The sequence below is a fragment of the Manacus candei genome, unplaced genomic scaffold (assembly GCF_025592945.1).
Source record: "Manacus candei isolate 608988 ecotype Guabito, Panama unplaced genomic scaffold, ASM2559294v1 h1tg000162l, whole genome shotgun sequence".
NCBI classification, from domain to species: domain Eukaryota; kingdom Metazoa; phylum Chordata; class Aves; order Passeriformes; family Pipridae; genus Manacus; species Manacus candei.
Genome location: NW_026138210.1, coordinates 364,638 through 383,047, shown reverse-complemented (window position 1 = coordinate 383,047; position 18,410 = coordinate 364,638). Strand labels below are relative to the sequence as shown.

The 18,410-nt window shown below is 59.5% G+C and overlaps 2 protein-coding genes across 35 annotated transcripts in view; one reads left to right on the top strand and one right to left on the bottom strand.

Moving 5' to 3' along the window:
* LOC127463464 (class I histocompatibility antigen, F10 alpha chain-like) overlaps positions 1-4,933 on the top strand; it is a 237,011-nt gene extending 232,078 nt beyond the window's left edge. The window contains exon 8 of one of the 2 annotated variants that reach the window (XM_051772924.1): positions 4,908-4,933. In XM_051772924.1, the coding sequence (XP_051628884.1) occupies positions 4,908-4,921 (14 nt within the window). In that variant the 3' untranslated portion in view covers positions 4,922-4,933. Of the gene's footprint in view, positions 1-4,904 lie in introns of both variants that reach the window. The other variant, XM_051772919.1, reaches the window with a different exon arrangement.
* LOC127463463 (class I histocompatibility antigen, F10 alpha chain-like) overlaps positions 1-16,775 on the bottom strand; it is a 158,784-nt gene extending 142,009 nt beyond the window's left edge. For 12 of the 33 annotated variants that reach the window (XM_051772893.1, XM_051772905.1, XM_051772904.1 and 9 more), the window contains exons 1-5: positions 16,407-16,773; positions 14,262-14,525; positions 13,833-14,102; positions 13,312-13,584; positions 13,086-13,196 (exon numbers count right to left, since the gene is read on the bottom strand). In XM_051772893.1, the coding sequence (XP_051628853.1) occupies positions 13,086-13,196; positions 13,312-13,584; positions 13,833-14,102; positions 14,262-14,525; positions 16,407-16,482 (994 nt within the window). In that variant the 5' untranslated portion in view covers positions 16,483-16,773. Of the gene's footprint in view, positions 1-12,461; positions 12,598-12,948; positions 12,988-13,085; positions 13,197-13,311; positions 13,585-13,832; positions 14,103-14,261; positions 14,526-16,406 lie in introns of those variants that run through there. The other 21 variants (XM_051772911.1, XM_051772913.1, XM_051772908.1 and 18 more) reach the window with 5 other exon arrangements.
* Positions 16,776-18,410: the final 1,635 nt, after the last annotated feature.

Sequence of the window (18,410 nt, the reverse complement as noted above, 5' to 3'; positions counted from 1 at the left end):
CTCCCAGCCTATTCCTCCTATTCCAATGTCTCCCTGATCCTGCTGTCTCTCTAATTTATCCCCTCGAGGCCTAGGACATGTTCCTGTACTATTCTCTGAAGCTTTGCTCCAGTCAGTAGAACAGAACGAGCACAGATGCTCTTGGATGTTGGTAGCTTGTTAGCAGGCCCCAATTTCTTAGTTAACTCTTTTGGGCCTGGCCTCCTGTTTCCCCAGGGACACAGCCCGGGCCCAGCTGTTCCCATTCCCATTCCACGGGTTTGCATTCCTGTTCCAGGTGTTCCCATCCCATTCTAGTTGTTCCCATCCCATTCCAGGTGTCCCCATTCCCATTCCAGGAGTTCCCATTCCCATTCCATGTGTTCCAATTCCCTTTCCAGGTGTTCCATCCCATTCTAGGTGTCTCCATTCCCATTCCTATTGTCCCTCCTCCCATTCCTGGTGTTCCCATCCCACTTCTGTTTTCCCCATTCCCAGTTCTTGGTGTTCCCATTCATATTCCAGGTGTCTCCATTCCCATTCCTATTGTCCCCATTCCCATTCCAGGTGTTCCCATCCCACCTCTGTTTTCCCTATTCCCATTCCAGGTGTCTCCATTCCCATTCCAGGTGTCCCCATTCCCATTCCTGGTGTCCCCAGTCTGCTCACAGTGTTCCCATTCCCATTCCAGGTGTTCCCATTCCCATTCCTGGTGTCCCAAACCTGCTCCCAATGTTCCCATTCCTATTCCTGATGTCCCCATTTCCAGCCCAGGTGTCCCTATTCCCATTCCAGGTGTTCCTATTCCCATTCCAGGTGTTCCCATTCCAGGTGTTCCCATTCCAGATGTCTCCATTCCAATTCCAGGTGTTCCCATTCCGATTCCTGGTGTCCCCATTTCCATTCCTGGTGTTCCCATTCCAGGTGTTCCCATTCCAGGTGTTCCCATTCCAGATGTCTCCATTCCAATTCCAGGTGTTCCCATTCCAATTCCTGGTGTCCCCATTTCCATTCCAGGTGTTCCCATTCCATGTGTTCCCATTCCAGGTGTTCCCATTCCAATTCCAGGTGTTCCCATTTCCATTCCTGGTGTCCCCATTTCCATTCCAGGTGTTCCCATTCCCATTCCAGGTGTTCCCATTCCAGGTGTCTCTATTCCAATTCCAGGTGTTCCCATTTCCATTCCTGGTGTCCCCATTTCCATTCCAGGTGTTCCCATTCCCATTCCAAGTGTTCCCATTCCAGGTGTCTCCATTCCCATTCCAGGTGTTCCTATTCCCATTCCAGAGTTTCCCATCCCATTCCAGGTGTTCCCATTCCCATTCCACGTGTTCCCATTCCCATTCCTAGTGTCCCCACTCTGCTCCCAATGTCCCCATTCCCATTCCAGGTGTTCCCATTTCCATTCCTGGTGTTCCCATCCCATTGCTATTGTCCCCATCCCATTCCTGATGTCCCCATTCCCATTCCAGGCATTTTCATTCCCATTCCAGCTGTTCCATCCCATTCTAGGGGTCACCGCTGTCATTTCCCCTGCTGGTTTACCTTTAAACCAGCACACCAGGGCTGTGCCCAACGGGGGTCCCTGTGGATCATCCAACGCGGGTCCTCCCATGGCTGATGGAGTTGGAGCAGCGGCCGAAGCTCTTCCCGCAGTCGGGGCACTCGGGGCTTCTCTTACCGGTGGGTCCGTTGGTGGGAGGTCAAGGCAGAGCTGTCCCTGAAGCTCTTCCCACACTCCCCACACTTGTGAGGCCTCTCCCTGATGTGGATGCCACGGTGGGTGTAGAGGGTGGAGCTGTCCCACATTCCCTACTCGTGTAGGGCTGTTCCCCAGTGGGGATGTGCTGGTGGTTGAGCAGCTTGGTGCTTGTGCTGAAGCTCTTCCCACATTCCAAGCACTTGTAGGGCCATTCCCTGGTATGGATGCAACGGTGTTTGCAAAAGCTGGAGCTGTCCCTGAAGCTCTTCCCACACTCCCCACACATGTAGGGCCTTCCCCACTGTGGATCATCTGGTGTTGGAGCAGGTGGGAGCTCCGTTTGAAGCTCTTCCCACATTCCTCACACATGTAGGGCCTTTCTCCACTGTGGATCATCCGGTGTCGGAGCAGGGCTGAGCTCTGTTTGAAGCTCTTCCCACATTGCCCACAGATGTAGGGCCTTTCCCCACTGTGGATGCGACGGTGCGTGCGGAGGTTGGAGCTCCGATTGAAGCTCTTCCCACATTCCCCACACGTGTAGGGCCGTTCCCCACTGTGGATCATCTGGTGGCTGAGGAGGTGGGAGCTCTGCCTGAAGCTCTTCCCACACTCCCCACACGTGAAGGGCCGTTCTCCGGTGTGGATGTGCTTGTGGCTGAGGAGGTGGGTGCTCCTCCTGAAGCTCTTCCCACACTCCTCACACGTGTAAGGCCGTTCCCCAGTGTGGATGTGCTGGTGCGTCAGGAGGTTGCATCTCTTGCTGAAGTTCTTCCCACATTCCAAGCACCTGAAGTGCTTTTCCCTGCTGGGAGGCTGCTCAGGGACCACCAGCTCGCAGCTCTGCCTCAAGCTCCGGCCGCCTTCCCGGCACACGCTGGTTCTTTCCTCCTCACAGCCCCCTGGGCTGGCTTTGGAGCCCCTCCTGCGGGGGCATCTCTGGCCCTTTTCCTCCCCGCTGCCTTCCTGCGCCGGGGAGCCCTTCAAAACGGCCTCTCCCACCAGGCTCTGCCGGGGGGATTTGTCCTCCGCGCTCTCCGGCCTCACCTCGGGGCCTGGGGCAGGAACCAACAAGGACACGCAGGGGATTTGCCTCCGGCCCACAGGGAAGCCCAAGGACATCCCCCCAACTCCGGCCCCGGCAGGACGGCCACAAAAGACAAAAGACCCACCCAAAGGGGCACTGACTTCCTCCTCACCTGCCTGGGGGGCCCAAGGCATCTTCCTCTTCCTCGCAGCCTCCTCCTCCATCTGCCCAAGCTTTGGGAAGCAGAAATCCTGATGGGGGGGGAAACAAGGGGTGAGCGCGTTGCCTTGGGGGTTCCTCCTGCCCAAGTGCAGCTCTAGGACTCACTGGGCATCTTGTGTCCATAAAAACCCCCAAAACACAAACATTCAGCCCAAAAACCCCTCCCAGGAGTTCCCCCTCTCTGCTCTCTGGGGTTAGGGGGGTCCCCCCTGTCTGGCCTGATGGCACTTCTGCCTGCACTGGGGGTCCCCCTTCTCCGGGCTGCCGGGGGTCCCGTGGCTCCGGGGGGTTCCCACTCTCCGGAGTCCCCTTTAGTGTTGCCAGGGGGGTCCCAGGGTTCACTTCTCCCCACTCTGCCTCCCGGGGCCGGCCGACCCTCCTCTCTCGGCTCCCACCCTCGCAAACCTCTTGGCGCTCTCGGCTCCCACCCCGCCTCAAGGCCCCCCCTCCTCTCCACACTCCAAGGCCTTCCCCCTCTCCGGGACCCCCGCTTAAGGGGCCCGGCGCTCCCTCTCTGCTCCCCCCCCTCCAGCATTCCGGGGGTCCCCCAGCTCCGGGATCGCCCCTCTCCGCTCTCCCCACTCCGCGGCTACCGGGGTTCCCCCCCGGCTCTCACGGGGGCCCCCAAACCACTCTTGCCCCCCCCGCCATTGCCCAGCGACCGCCAGGACCTTTTGGCTGCTCTTCTTTGTGCTCCCGCTCGGCTCCTCCCTCGGCTGGGCCGCCGCTTTTGGCGGGTTTCCTCCTCCGGGATCCGCCCCCTGCAGCCCTTCCCCCCCTGGACCAGCCCCCTTGGGCCCCCCTTGGGCCCTCCTTGGGCCCCCCTTGCCCAATAAGTCTGATTATACAGACAAGCAATTGGTTTTAACCCACAAAACCCAAATGTATAACCCAGCACCCTGGGGCATGAACAAAGTGGTTTTCCTTGGCCCCCCCCCGAGTCCAAAGTAAAGGGAGAGGGAAAAAAACCTGCTGGTGGGAGAGCTGTTGCAGTCTGGTCAGAAGGGGTGATTGCAGTCCAGTTGAGGGTGATGGTCTCAGTCTAGTTGAGAGTGGTGAGCTGCAGCCTTCCTCTCGATCCCACGAGTGGTGGAAAGGTTCTGAAACTCCAGGTTTATATATTCTCCAGTTCAGGTAGGAATGGTCAGTCGTTCCCTCAGAGCGGGGAATTCCATAAAAGGATATGAGGGTTCTCTGAGCGGGGAATTCCATAAAAGGATGCTCAGTTCGTTCCCTCAGAGTGGGGAATTCCATAAAAGGATATGAGGATTCTCAGAGCAGGGAATTCCATAAAAGGGTATGAGGACAGGGACCCCACCCCCACCTCGCAGCCCCCCCCCCCACCCCCCGACAACAGTTCCTGGGAAAATGGCATGGAAGGCCATAGAATACAGAGTTTTGGGCTACACCCATCCAGTGAGGAATCGGTCCCAGCTGTTCTAACTAGGACACTGTGTCCCTCATCGCTGCCATCATCATCATCATCGGCCTCGTGGCAGTCGGTGTCTGGAAGCTCCGACCCGGTAACTCCCGGGAGCATTCCGGGGATCCTGTGCCACGGGTGCTGATCCCACTTTCTTTCCATAGGGAAGAGGGAGGGGAATGGATACGACCCCGTGCCCACCAGTGAGTCCCAGCAGCGTGTGTGGATCCAGACCCTCTGTGCAGGGATCCCAGGATGGATACCGGGATTCCAGAGGGGAATGGGGGCCTAATGGCTGGAGCGGGATTGGAAGGGGATTGCAGCTCAGGGCAGGATTCCAGAGTGGGATCAGGTGGAATTGTGGACTGAGATCACGGCTGGATTCTGGAGTGGGATTGGGGTGGGATGGATGGAGTGGGATTGGGGTGGGATGGACGGAGCAGGATCAGGAGGGAATCCAGAGCAGTCCCTACTCTCCCTGGGCTCCACAGCCGGCTCCATCCCCTGGGATGGGAACAGGGACATGGTGACTCCTTTCCCCACTCTCATCCCAGCAGGAATCACAGCCTGAGCGATCCCGGAGCTGGATCTGCCCCTCCCCTCTCCCTGTGGAAAGGCAGGAGCTGCTGGCAGAGCTCATCCCGTTGCTCCCACCCACCCCGGCCCCCCTGCGGCTCTTCCCCATGGATCAACTTCCTGCTTTTTCCCGTGTGAAACCCAGGACCACAATTATTCCTGAGGCTTTAATTTGGGTGTGAAAATCTCCTGCTTTGGGCAAGAAATCCTGGCTCCTCCTCCCGTATCCGGCAGTTCCTCTGTGGGAACCAGAACTGGGAATGGGGACAGGGGGGCTGGGATGGGGACATTGGGGACAGGGATGGGCACACTGGGAGCAGGTTGCAGACATCAGGAATGGAAATGGGAACTTCAGGAGACAATGGGGAAAGGGATGGGGACACCAGGAGCAGGATGGGATGACCAAGAGAAGGTTGGGGACACTGGAACATGTTGGGGTCATCAGGAATGGGATGGAGACACCAGGAATAGCAATGGAGACATTGGGAGCAGGTCTCCCTGGAGGAACTGGGAATGGGGACACACGGAAATGGGAATATGGAAAACAGAGCTGGGATGGGAACATCAGGAATGGGAATGGGGACACCAGGAATGGGAATGGGGAAAACAGAACTGGGTTGGAAACCCTAGAATCGGAATAGAGACACCAGGAATGGGAATGGGGACACCAGGAATGGGAAGGGGGACCTGGAGGACCACGTTGGGGACACTGGGAGCAGCCTGGGGAGAGCAGGAACTGGGATGGTAAAACCAGGAAAGGGAACGGGGACATTGGCAGCAGGTTGGAGACACCAGGGACTGGGAATGGGGACATCAGGAATGGGATGGGAACAATGGGAATGGGAACACTGGGAATGGAAACACCAGGAATGGAGTCGGAACATGAGGGACCAGGATGGGGACACTGGGAACTGATGGAGAGGAGCAGAGACCCCAGACTCACCTAAACCCCTCCCAGAACTGAGGACCAAGAGAAGCTCCGCCTGAGTTCTGCCTGAGCTTTGCCCATTATTAATATGCACAGATAGATGTTGTGATCAGATGAATATGATTTATCATATTTAATCATTTATGAAAATTGTATACAACCCCGATATTGTGTGAAACTCTCGACCAAGTTCTCTGTGGTGCGAACCACGCTCGCTGCCGACGTCGGCAATAAATCCCTTTGCTGCTCAAAGATCCAAAGTCTCTGAGCAGTTCTTCGGACTGGGTTTTTCAGCATCACAGAGGCAAAGGCACAACTGACCGATGCCCTCAGAGGGCAACATTCTCACCAAAGCTCCCCTCTCAGCTTCCTTTACACTGACCTCTGACTGCAGGGACCTCCTTCCCACTCTGCTGATGCTTCTCAGGTTGCGAACCACCCCGAAAAAAACCCAAATGTCAAGGGATGTGCTTAGATTCACCAAAGATACAGCCCACCAGAATTAACATCTGATTCAGACTGCCAGGAAAATGCTCAACTTGCTCATCGTTCCTCCGGTGCCAAAGGGCCCCCCACCGCTTGCATCCCACCTGGAAAGAACAAGAAGACGCTCACAGAACGACCTTTGAAGAGAAGTGCCTGTCACAACTGCAAGGAGGGATGCACAACAATCTCACGTGGGGGATATTCTCTGCTCTGCCCTGCAGACCCTTGTGCTGGGGTCAAAACTCCTGAGGGACTTGTTCTTAGACATCCCTTTCCCCTCCCGGCAATTCCCAAGCCTGGCCCCGGCTCTCAGCCCCTCTCTGGCTCAGAGCCCTCAACTTCTCTTGCAGAGAGCTGGGCCTGTCAACCCAGCTGCCAAAAGCACGGCCCTTGGGCTGCCTCGGAGGTTCCTGCAGTCGCCCCAGGCCCTGCCCAAGGTCCTCCCATCAGGGGCTGGGCCCTGGGGGCCGGGGGAGAACCCACCCGCCGCTTGGCCCTTCTTGCCCAGCCCTGTTCTGGCCCAGCCTCCTCCCCCTGCACACTCCCCACTGCCACAGCCTGCGCTGGGGCAGCATTTCCTTCCTGGGCCCTTTCCAGCTGCCCCCATGGGGACACTTCCATTTTCTGGGCCAGGCCCCAGAGGCAATCCCAGCCAGTCCTGCCCCTCGTCCCCAGCCCGGCTCACTGACTCCTGGGGGCCCCTGGAAGCCAAGAGCCAAAGGCCGACCCCCCCAGAGTGCAGCCCCACCATCTGCACTGGGGCCCCAGGGCTTCCCTTTCCCAAGCAGCCCCTGCAAAGCCTTGTCAGAGAGAAAACTGGGTGACCTGAGTCCTGGATGCTTTTAGGAAAGAGGTCTGAACATTTCTTGACTAATGGAGGGGGGTGACTTTTTTATTCTTGACCTTTGCAGTTCTCCATTTGGGGGCAGGATGTCCTCTGGGCCAATGTTTTGTTCCCTTTGCAGTGAGTGCAGCCTCAGAGGGCTGAGCCCTCTCTGGCTGGGCTTGGCCTCTCCTGCAGAGACTCAGGCCTGGCTGGGCTGCCCCAGGCAGACGCTGCAGGAAGAAGAGCTCAGGCCGCCTGGGTCTGGTGTCCCTGGGGCTCAGCCTGTGCCCCATTGCTGGGCAGGGGCTGAGCCCCACCTCTGCCTGGGGGCCTTGGCCAAAGGGCTGCCAAGGAAGAGGCCCAGGAGCCTTGGGGCCTGCCCAGCTTTCCTCCTCCCTGGGGGCTCTCAGTCCTCCCCTGACACCGGGTGGGCCCAAGGCCTTGCTGGCTTCGGGCTCACGGCCCGCCGGCACCATCCCAGTGGCCTGACCCCCCTCCTTCCCCTCTCTCCAGCCTCTCCTGCCTTTTCTGGCAAGGGGCCATCCAAGGCAAACCCCGGTTCTCAGCAATGGCACCTGTGGCACGGCTGCAAGGCTCCAGTGGGCCAGGCAAGAGCAGGAGCACCGAGAGCCTGAGGAGCCAGGAGATGCCCTGGCTGGGCATGGTGCTGCTGCGGGACGAGCTGACACCTCTGCACAGTCTCTGCCCGTCCCTGCCAGCCGACTTCTGCCCAGGCTCTGGGCACGGGGACGCAGTACTGACACTTTTCAGGCCCCGCGCTGTTCCACAGAGGCTGTGATGTCACAAGGCCCTTGCCTGGCAGCCAGGAGATGGGCAAGGCAAGGCAAGGACGGAGCCTCTGAGCCACCAGCACGCTGTCCCCAAAGGCTGGGGTGGCACAGAAGCCCAGAGTCCCTGAGCTTGGCAGAGACTTGTGAGATCAACCGGCGTCCAGCCTACGCCCCATCCCCAGCACGTCAAGCAGAGCACGGCACTCAGTGCCATGGCCAGTCTTTGCTTAAACACCTCCAGGGACGGTGACTCCACCACCTCCCTGGGCAACCCATTTCAAGACCTAATCCCTGTTTCTCTCCAAAAAGTCCTGCTCCTGTCCCTGACAAACAGCCCCTGACAGGCAGGTCCTCGTGTCCTCTTGTCCTGTCGCCTGTTGCCTCGGAGAAGGGGCTGACCCCCACCTGGCTCCAGCCTCCTGTCAGGAAGTTGTGGACAGGGAGAAGGTCAGCCCCGAGCCTCCTCTTCTCCAGGCTGGAGAAGCCCAGCTCCCTCAGCTGCTCCTCACAGACCATGCACTGCAGACCCTTGCCCAGCTCCATTGCCCTGCTCTCCACCCACTGCAGCCCCTCAAGGTTCTCCCTGAATTGAGGGGCCCAGAGCTGGACACAGCACTCCAGGGGTGGCCTCACCAGTGCCCAGTCCAGCAGAAGAATCCCTGCCCTGCTCCTGCTGCCACACTCTTTCTGATCCAGGCCAGCCTGCCCTTGGCCTTCTTGCCCACCCGGGCACCCGCTGGCTCAGGTTCAGCCTCTGTCCACCAGCACCCCCAGGGCCTCTCCCACGGGGACCCTTTGCAGCTCCTCTGCCCCTGGCCTGGAGCTGCAGGGGGTTCTTGAGGCCAGAGGCCCCAAAGGCACCAAAGGCACTCTTGAACCTCATGCCCACGGGCTCGGCCCAGAGGTCCAGCCTGCCCAGGTCCCTCTGCACAACCTTCCTGCCCTTCAGCACTTCCACACTGCAAGCCAGCTTGGGGTCCTCTGCCAATTTGCTCAGGGAAGACTCAATGCCCTCCTGCAGATCCCCACGAAAAATAGGCAACAGGACTGGACCTGTTACCCAACAAGTTCTAGTGCTTGACAAAGGAGCCCACCCAGCAGTGGGGAGAAACTGCTGGCAGGAGATTGAATGGGGGCAAGAGACAATGGATGATGGACAAGTTCTGGGCCATGGCCATTTGGTAGAAAAACAAAGGAAAAGTTTAAGGCCTGCCATATTTCAGTGGTCAGAGACCTGGCAGAGAAATCTATTTTTGAGACCTGGACACCAAGAAGGCAGAATTTCTAAACCACAAAGACCCTTAGAGAAACTAGAGACAAAGACAAAACTAACACAGACAGTTACTGAGGCTCTCCCTATCTAGGGAAAAGACAAGAAAAGGACAAAAACTGTGGACTAAGCATCATGCAAAGTGAGAAATCAAGAGTCAATGGAAGAGAGAATAAGAATTCCTGCAGAGAACTGGTAAGCCAATGGAGAGGAATTCCTTTGTTTGCTATAATGTAGAAATACTTAAAAGTTTTGAGAACTGATGTACAGGTGTTAGAGAGCAATTCCTGTGTCCCTTCAGCGCTGAATGAAGTAGGGTCACCTCTGGAACCCAACCAACTGCTCAGAGATTTTATTCCCCGGCTTTCACTGACGGTTTCTGGGGACCCAGATGAGACAAAGCAGCGCCGACAGGGCAGAGCAGAGGAATCGTTGGCCCTGCAGCGTGTACCAAAGGAGTTTTGGGGAGATCTTCCAATTCCCTGGTCTGGGGAGTTCACCACGCCTTCTTTTCTGGGAAAAAGAACAGGCCATGAATTTTGGGTACTTGATTTTAAGGCCTTTTGCCTGCACATAAGGCACAGCAATGGGAAGGAGGCAGCATGAGGCTGAGAGGTTTCTGTCATGGTTTGTGGGCTTGGGTGAGATTGGGCCAGAATTACAGGACACCTGTAAAATCTGGGCTTTGGGAAAGGTTGGGGAGGGTTGGGAAAGGTGTTCAAAGGGTGGTTTTGCCTGAGGTGTTAAACATGGGAGTGGGTCTATCTTCCCAATTCTCAAGAGAAGAGATCCCAGAAAGCTTCCCTGCAGGTTGTGTTTTAAGGAACAGGAGAAGAGACCGAGGGTAAGGGGTTTCTTTCCTGGAGGGAAGGGCTGTCGTTCACTTGCAGGAGCCCTGCTCTGAAATTGCCAGTCTGACTGCCCAAACTGAACACAGCTGAAGATTCCTGCCAGACAAAAGGTGGCAGGACAGAAAGCTCTTGCTGCCCATGGAGTGCCCAGGGTGGCCCCCCAAGTGCATGTGAAACCCGAAGGTTCCAGGCTTTCTTTCCTGGGGGAAAGGCCGTGACATCCCAAAGAGTCCCGTGGCAGACAGGTGGGGCTGCACTGTGGGGGTGTGAGGTGTTGGTTCTTTGGTTTCCAGGGGCTATTCCAGAATGGAGAGGACAGGCTGTGACATCACAAAGGAGTCCTTGGCACACGGGTGGAGTTGAACTGTCACATGGGGGGGGCTTGGTTCTTTGGCTTCCAGAGGCCATTCCAGAATGGAGAGGATAGGCCAGAATGGACAGGACAACAAAAGGGCCCAAAGCACATGGGTTGTTCTGCACTCTGGTGTGGGGTGTTGGTTCTTTGGTTGCCAGGGCCTATTCTGGAGTGGAGAGGACAGGTTGTGACAAGAAGTGCCTGTCAGAACTGCAAAGACGGATGCACAAGAATCTTGTGTGGGCATATTCTCTGCTCTGCCCTGCAGACCCTTGTGCTGGGGTCAAAACTCAGCCTCTCTGCTTCCCTCTCCTGAGGGACTTGTTCTTAGACATCCCTTTCCCCTACGTTCCTTTCAAAAGCCCTCCTGGCAATTCCCAAGCCTGTACCCAGCTCTTATCCCCTGTCTGTCCTCTTCCCAATCCCCTGGTCAATCCCAACATCCCAGGACAGGGATCCCAGTTGCTTGGCTGCACTCCCACCTAGTTCCATATGCTGGGCCATGATATCCCAGCACTGGAGCAGCCAGGTCAGCAGGGGCTCTCCCAGCTGGAGGCTGAAATCTTTTAACATCTCTCACAGCTCAGCCTGGGATGGGGATCTGGTTATCTCTGGCCCTGCCTCTTGCTCCTGTTCTGAGGGCTCTGCTTCCCCTTCATCCCTCACTAACTGAGCTGATTTGGTCTTGGATTTCTTCTGTAGAGGGGCAGCTGCTACTGGCACAGGTTGTTCCTCTGCAGTTTGAGTGGCCACAGCACCTCTTGGTCTCCTTTCCTCCTCCTCCCCCTGAGGGCACTGGGTCTTGGTTAAACAAGATTACAACTTAGAAATTAAGAGACTTCAGGTGGAAGTGCAGAAAAGAAACAGCTTTTTATTAACAAAATCTGAATAAACAACAAATGGTGCAACCAAAAACTTTCAGAAGAAACAAAACCAAGTCCCAAATCCCCAGGTGGGGGGAGAAACTGTCCCGGCAGTTCAAAGCTCTCTCAGCCCCGTGTGCTCGCAGCCAGCAGTGAAGGAGTCCCTTTTCCCAGGGCAGTCCCCAAAGCAGAACACCTCGCTCCCAGATGGGTCGGGCTCTCTCTCTCTCTCTCGGTCGTTCTCCACGAGGTGTCCCGTGGGGAAAAAACTTCCTGTCAGGAAAAGAGAACAAGGTGGCCAAAATCAGCTCCCGCTCTGTCCGGTCCCGGACAAACCCCAAAAGCCCCCGAACAAAGGACCCCCCGCCCTCCCCGCGGCCACCGCCGTGTCCCCGAGAGCCGCCCTCCCCCCACTGCCCCTGCCCAGCGCCTGCGGCTCCGCTCCAACCCACCCCATCCCGGGAGACACAGATGGGAATGGGGGGACACTGGGAAACAATTCCAACACCTCTTTTCAAACCTTTGACACCTGGTTCCCAGACATTCCCAAAGAAGGGGCTTCCCGTGGCCTCGAGCCAGGGACCGACCTTTGGATTGAACCAACTCCTGGAGAGACACGTTCCCATCCCTGTCCCCATTCCCATTCCTGGGGTTCCCATCCCTCTCCCCATTCCCATTCCTGAGGTCCCCATCCCTGTCCCCATTCCCATTCCTGGGGTTCCCATCCCTCTCCCCATTCCCATTCCTGGGGTTCCCATCCCTGTCCCCATTCCCACTTCCTGTTGTGCCAACCTGCTCCCAGTGTCTCCGTTCCTGTCCCCACTATCCCTATCCTGGTCTCCCATGTCCCCATTACCATTCCCGGTGTCTCAAATCCCATTCCTGGTGACTCCAACCTGCTCCCAATGTCCCCATTCCCATTCCTGGAGTTCCCATTTCCATTCCTGATGTCTGTAACCTACTCCCAGTGTCCCCATCCCTGTCCCCAATGTCCCCATCCCAGTCCCCCCTGTCCCCATTCCCATTCCTGGTTCCCACAGAGGAACTGCCAGATGCCGGAGGAGGAGCCAGGATTTCTTGCCCAAAGCAGGAGATTTTCACACCCAAATTAAAGCCTCAGGAATAATTGTGGTCCTGGGTTTCACACGGGAAAAAGCAGGAAGTTGATCCATCCAGAAGAGCCGCAGGGCGGCCGGGGTGGGTGGGAGCAGCGGGATGAGCTCTGCCAGCAGCTCCTGCCTTTCCACAGGGAGAGGGAAGGGGCGGATCCAGCTCCAGGATCACTCAGGCCGTGATTCCTGCTGGGATGAGAGCGGGGAAAGGAGTCACCATGTCCCTGTTCCCATCCCAGGGGATGGATCTGGCTGTGGAGCCCAGGGAGAGTAGGAACTGCTCTGGATTCCCTCCTGATCCTGCTCCGTCCCTCCCACCCCAATCCCACTCCATCCATCCCACGCCAATCCCACTCCAGAATCCAGCCCTGATCCCAGTCCACAATTCCACCTGACCCCACTCTGGAATCCTGCCCTGAGCTGCAATCCCCTTCCAATCCCGCTCCAGCCATTAGGCCCCCATTCCCCTCTGGAATCCCGGCATCCATCCTGGGATCCTTGCACAGAGGATCTGGATCCACACACGCTGCTGGGACTCACTGGTGGGCGCGGGGTCGTATCCATTCCCCTCCCTCTTCCCTATGGAAAGAAAGCGGGATCAGCACCCATGGCACAGGATCCCCGGAATGCTGCCGGGCGGATCCGTGCCCCTTGCCGACCCCCATCCCGGGAGTTACCGGATCGGAGCTTCCAGACAGCGACTGCCACGAGGCCGATGATGATGATGATGGCAGCGATGACGGACACAGCCACCAACACCGGGCTGGAATTCCAGATGGATTCCGGCTCTGGGAAGGGCAGGAGGGGCAGGAGGGGGAGGGTTACCCCCATCCCGCTGCTCCACACTCCCAAATTCCTCCTTCCCAAACCCCCAGTTCCCACATTGCCCGTTCCCAGCCTCACCCCAGGCGAAGATCCCGGGCTCCGGCATTCCGGCGTGCTCCACCCGGCACCGGTACTGCTCCCGCTCCCCCGGCAGCGCCTCGATCCTGGCCCAGCTGTGGAAGGTGCCGTCGCTGTTGGGAACGATCCCGCCCCACTCCGTCTCCTGATCCCGCAGTTCATCCCCCTTCAGCCAGTTGATCCCGATCATCCCGGGGTAGAATCCGTACGCACGGCAGGACAACGTCAGGATCCCGTGTTCCTCTTTCCCGGACAGATGGACATCGGGGGGTTCTGGAATGGGATAAGGGTGAGATCCATCCATGGAATTCCCATGGGAATGGGACTGGAGTTAGATCCATCCACGGAATTCCCATTGGAATGGGACAACAGTGGAATCCATGCATGGAATTCCCACGGGAGTTGGATGAATCAGATTCATCCACGGAATTCCCATGGGAATTCCCTTGTTCCTCAGTTCCACCCTCCCAAATCCCACATTCCCAAATCCCACATTCCCATGGGAATTCTGTCTCACTCACCTTTGCGCTCCAGCGCCTCCCGCCCATATCCAACGTATTTCTGGAGCCATTCCACACAGCTCTGTGCCAGCTCGTTCTGAAGAGCCTCGTACCCTTCAGATTTCCATTTCCTCTGGATGATCCGGGCAGCTCCATCGGCCGCCATGAAGGTCCCGGTCTCCGGGAAGAAGGAGATGAAATCCTGCCCATCAATGCCGTACCGAAGGGTTCTGTGGACACTCCCGTCGGACAGGAGGTCACAGCCAGAAAGTTGCTGCACTGTGTGGAGACCTGGGGGGCGGGATCGGATCCATGGAGACCCTGGAATTCCAGCCCTGTGGAGCCCCAGAGTCTGATGGAGACACACAGAGCCTCATCCCAGCCTTTGGAGCGCCTTGGATCCCCATCCCAGCCCCACACATCCCCCATTCCCCGGCTCCCCCCACTCACCCCCACTCCAGTTGTACCAGCCCTGTGCTATCTCCAGGTTGTCGGCATCAATGAACTGGTTCCTCTCATTGATCTGGGTCTGTCCATCCCAATATCCCGGCTCGGCTCCGGCCGCCATCCACGGCGTCAGCGGCTCCGTCCGGCCCCGCTCGCTGTTGTAGCGCACGAAGGGGATCCCGTCCACATATCCCATGGACAGGAATTGAGGGATCCCCAGGCTGGGCTCCGTCACCGCCACATCCAGGTAACGCAGGGAGTGGAGAACTGGGGGGACACGGAGATTTGAGAGGTCTGGGGGTGTCCATGGGTCGAGAAAAGGGGGAACTGGGAGAGCTGGGAGAGCCGGGAAGAGGGTTTGGGGTTCCCAGGGAAGTTGGTGCAGGGGGTGTCAGTGCTGGGGTAGGGGGTGCCAGGGGTCCCACTGCACGGGATTGAGGGTTCAAGGAGGTCCCGGCGTCAGGGAAAAGGGAGATACAGGGATTGGGAGAGGTGGAATTGGGGGGTCCAGAGGGTCCCTCTGTCCAGCAAAGGGGGTCCAGAGGTCCCCAGGGTTGAGGAAACAGGGTGGGGAGATGTGAGATGGACGGGAATGGGGGTCCAGGGTGTGCCAGGATCAAGGAAAAGGGGACATCTGGGAATTGGGAGAGGTGAGATGGCCGGGAAATGGGCTGCAGGGGGGTCCCAGTGCCCAATAGGGGCGTGCAGGGGGTCCCAGTCGCAGAGAAGGGGGTTCAGGGGGGACTGGGTGGTGGATAAGGGGGTTCAGGGGGGTCCTTGTGCCCAGGAATGGAGGTTCAGGGGGGTCCCAGGGTCAGGGGAAGGGGGGTGAGGGCACTGGGAGAAGTGGGATGGAGGTTCAGGGGGTCTCTGTGCCCAGGAAAGGGGGGTCCAGCGGTCCCTGGTGTTGAGGAAAGTGGGGGCTGGGGGCTGGGAAAGGCGGGAATGGGGGTCCAGGGGGTCTCATGGACAAGGAAAAGGGAGGTCTGGGAGAGGCAGGATGTCCAGGAAAGGGGGTGCAGGGGGGTGTTGGCGCAGGATAAGGGGGTTGAGGGGGGGGCCCGGTGCCCAGGAATTGTGGTCGAGGGCGTTCCCGGCGCCTGGGACCCCCCTGCAGGAAGCACAGGGAGTGGAGAACTGTGGAGGTCACAGAGATTGGAGGGTTTGGAGGGTCCAAGGGTCAGGGGAGTGGAACTGGGAAAGCTGGGAAGGGGCCAAGGTTCAAGGAAAGGCAGGGCTGGGAGTGGGAGAGGCAGGATGGGGGATCCAGGGGGTCCCTGTGCCCAGGAAAGGGGAGTCCATTGGTCCCTTGTGTTGAGGGAAGTGGGGGCTGAGAAAGGCAGGAATGGGGGTCCAGGGGGTCTCAGGGTCAAGGAAAAGGGAGGATCAGGGGGCTGGGAGAGGCGGGATTGGCAGGAAAAGGGGCACAGGGGGGTATTTGTTGAGGATAAGGGGGTTCAGAGGGGTCCTGGATCAAGGGATGGGGGTCCCGGAGGGTTCCCGAGCCGAAGAATGGGTGTTCCGGGGGGTCCCAGTACTCAGGAATGGGGCTCCAGAGGCGTCCCTGTGGCCGGGAATGGAGGTTGAGGGAGGTTCCCGTGCCCGGGAACGGGTGTTCAAGGGGGTCTCTGTGCCCAGGAATGGAAATGAGGCGGTCCCGGTGCCGCATAGGGAGGTTTAGGGGGTTCCCGGTGCTGACGGAGAGGGTGCAGAGGGATCCCGCTGCCCGGGAATGGAAGTTCAGGGAGGTCCCGGTACCCAGGAGTGGGTGTTCAGGGGGGTCCCGGTACCCAGGAGTGGGTGTTCAGGAGGGTCTCCTTCCGGGAATGGGGGCTCAGGGGGTTCCCGTGCCCAGCAATCGGGATTCAGGGGGTCCCAGTGCAGAGACAGAGGGTGCAGGGAGGTCCCAGTGCCTGGAAATGGAGGTTCAGTGGAGTTCCCGTGCCCAGGAATGGGTGTTCAAGGGGGTCTCGGTGCCCAGGAATGGAAATGAGGCGGTCCCGGTGCCGCATAGGGAGGTTTAAGGGGGTCCCGGTGCGGAGGGAGAGGGTGCAGGGGGGTCCCGGTGCCCGGAAATGGAGGTTCAGGGAAGTGCCGGTGCCCGGCAATAAAGGCTGAGGAGTTGCCCGTTCCGGGGGTCCCACTTACCCTCGGGCTGCCCCCCCAAGACCGCCAAGACCCCCAGGAGCGCCAGGAGCGCCCCCAGCCCCAGCGCTGGAGCCATCGCGCTGCTCCGCTGGCCCCGCTGGGCGCAGTTCGGGAGACGCGGAAGCGAAAGTGGCCGAGGGAGCGCGGGGGGCGGGCACGGGGGAATTGCCGGGAATGCCCCGGGATCCCCTTCGGGACCCCTCCCGGCACCGCCCCGGGTCCCCCCGCCACCCCCGGGCCCCCTGGACGGGCCCGAGCGGCGGGACCCCCGGGCCGGGCCGAGCTGAACTCGCGGGCCCTGCGCTTAAACTCGGCCTTAAAGGCGCCGCTTTGGGGCCAAAGCGGGGGAAGCGCCGCGATCAGCGGATGCCGCGGGGGCGGGGGGCGATCTCCCTGGGCAGTGCCCGCCCTGGGCAGCCCCCACTGCCCCCCGCAGGGGTCCCGGGGTCAAGGCAAAGGGGGGCTCCCAAAGCCCCTGCCAGGGGGGAGTGGGAGCTGGGGCAGGAGCTCCGTGGGGAGAGAAAAGGGGGGGACAGCGGGATGGGGGTCCCGGGGGGGCACACACGCTCCGGGGGGGACACACGACCCCCGGGGACCCCCCTCAGCTCCTCCCGCGGGCGGAGGCCGAGCCCCAGCCCAGGGAGACGAAGCCAAAGACGGAGCCCCGACCCCCGACAGCATCTTGGGGGGGCGGGGGGGGCAGGACCCGGGAAACGGCGGCGGCTGCTGGGAAGGGACTGGGAAGGGACTGGGATAGACTGGGATGGACTGGGACTGACTAGGACAGACTGGGACAGACTGGGATGGATTGGGGTGGACTGGGACAGACTGGGGTGGACTGGGACAGACTGGTATAATCTGAGACAGACTGGGAAGGACTGGGATAACCTGGGACAGACTGGGACAGACTGGGACAGACTGGGATGGACTGGGATGGACTGGGACAGACTGCCGCCAGCCCGGGCACATCGCCAGTGCTGGGACTCCTAAAGCGGCGGCTCCGGGCACATCGCCAGGGCTGTTTCCCGTAAACCGCGGCCGGTTCAGCACAGGGAGCTGGGATTCTGGGCCAAGCCGGGCGGGCACTCGGGGAGGCGGTGGCGGAGCTCGGGCGCGGCCCCGGCGCGGCTGGAGGGGGCGGGAGGGGGGTCCGGCGGGTTCGTCCCGCCCTGTCCCCTCCCCAGGGCCCGCGCAGGGAGCGGCTGCCCGCGGGCTCCTCCTTCCCGCCCAGCCCCGGCGGGCTCGGAAGGAGCCGCTGCCGCAGCAGCGCTGCCTCGTCCCGGCTCCTCTCGCCCCGACCCCTTTGGCTGCCCCGGGCCCGCCACTGGTCCCGCCCGGGGGGGACCGGCCTTGCAGCCGCATCGGCTGCTGCCACATGGCCCTGCTGGGGCAGGGCTGGCACGGCAGGGGCTTGGAGTCCCTGCCAAGCCGAGCCGGGCTGGGACTGAAAGACACACCCGGGCTGGGATGGACCGGGCTGGGAATGTACTGGGATGGGGCTGTGGGATGGACCGGGTTGGGAATGTACTGGGATGGGGGTGTGGGATGGACTGGGATGGGGGTGTGGGATGGACCGGGATGGGGGTGTTGAGCCAGATCGGGGCTGTGGGGGCTGGGCTGGCCCAGGATGAAGCAAGTTTGGATTTGAGCTTAGTTCTCTCTTCCCAAGATTGCTGTGCCAGATCCAGAGGGAATTTGGGAGGGGGAAGGAGGAGGTGAGACTGAGAGGAGCAAGAAGAAGCAGCTTTCTCCTGCCCGTCCTGCTCCATCTCCCCTGGGCCTCCCCCTCCAGCCCAGCCCAGCCTGGGGGTCCCACTTTGGGGTCCCCGTCACCCCCAGGTGTCTCCTTGCAGGGACCCCTCAGGTCAGGGCTGAATTACTCTTGGATTTGCAGACAAAAAGTGGAAGTTCCTGGTGACTGGTTGGATTCCCTCTCCTTTGGTCACTACAGAAAAGCCCCTTTGAATCACTCCCACGGCCACTTGGGGACTCATTGCCCTTCCC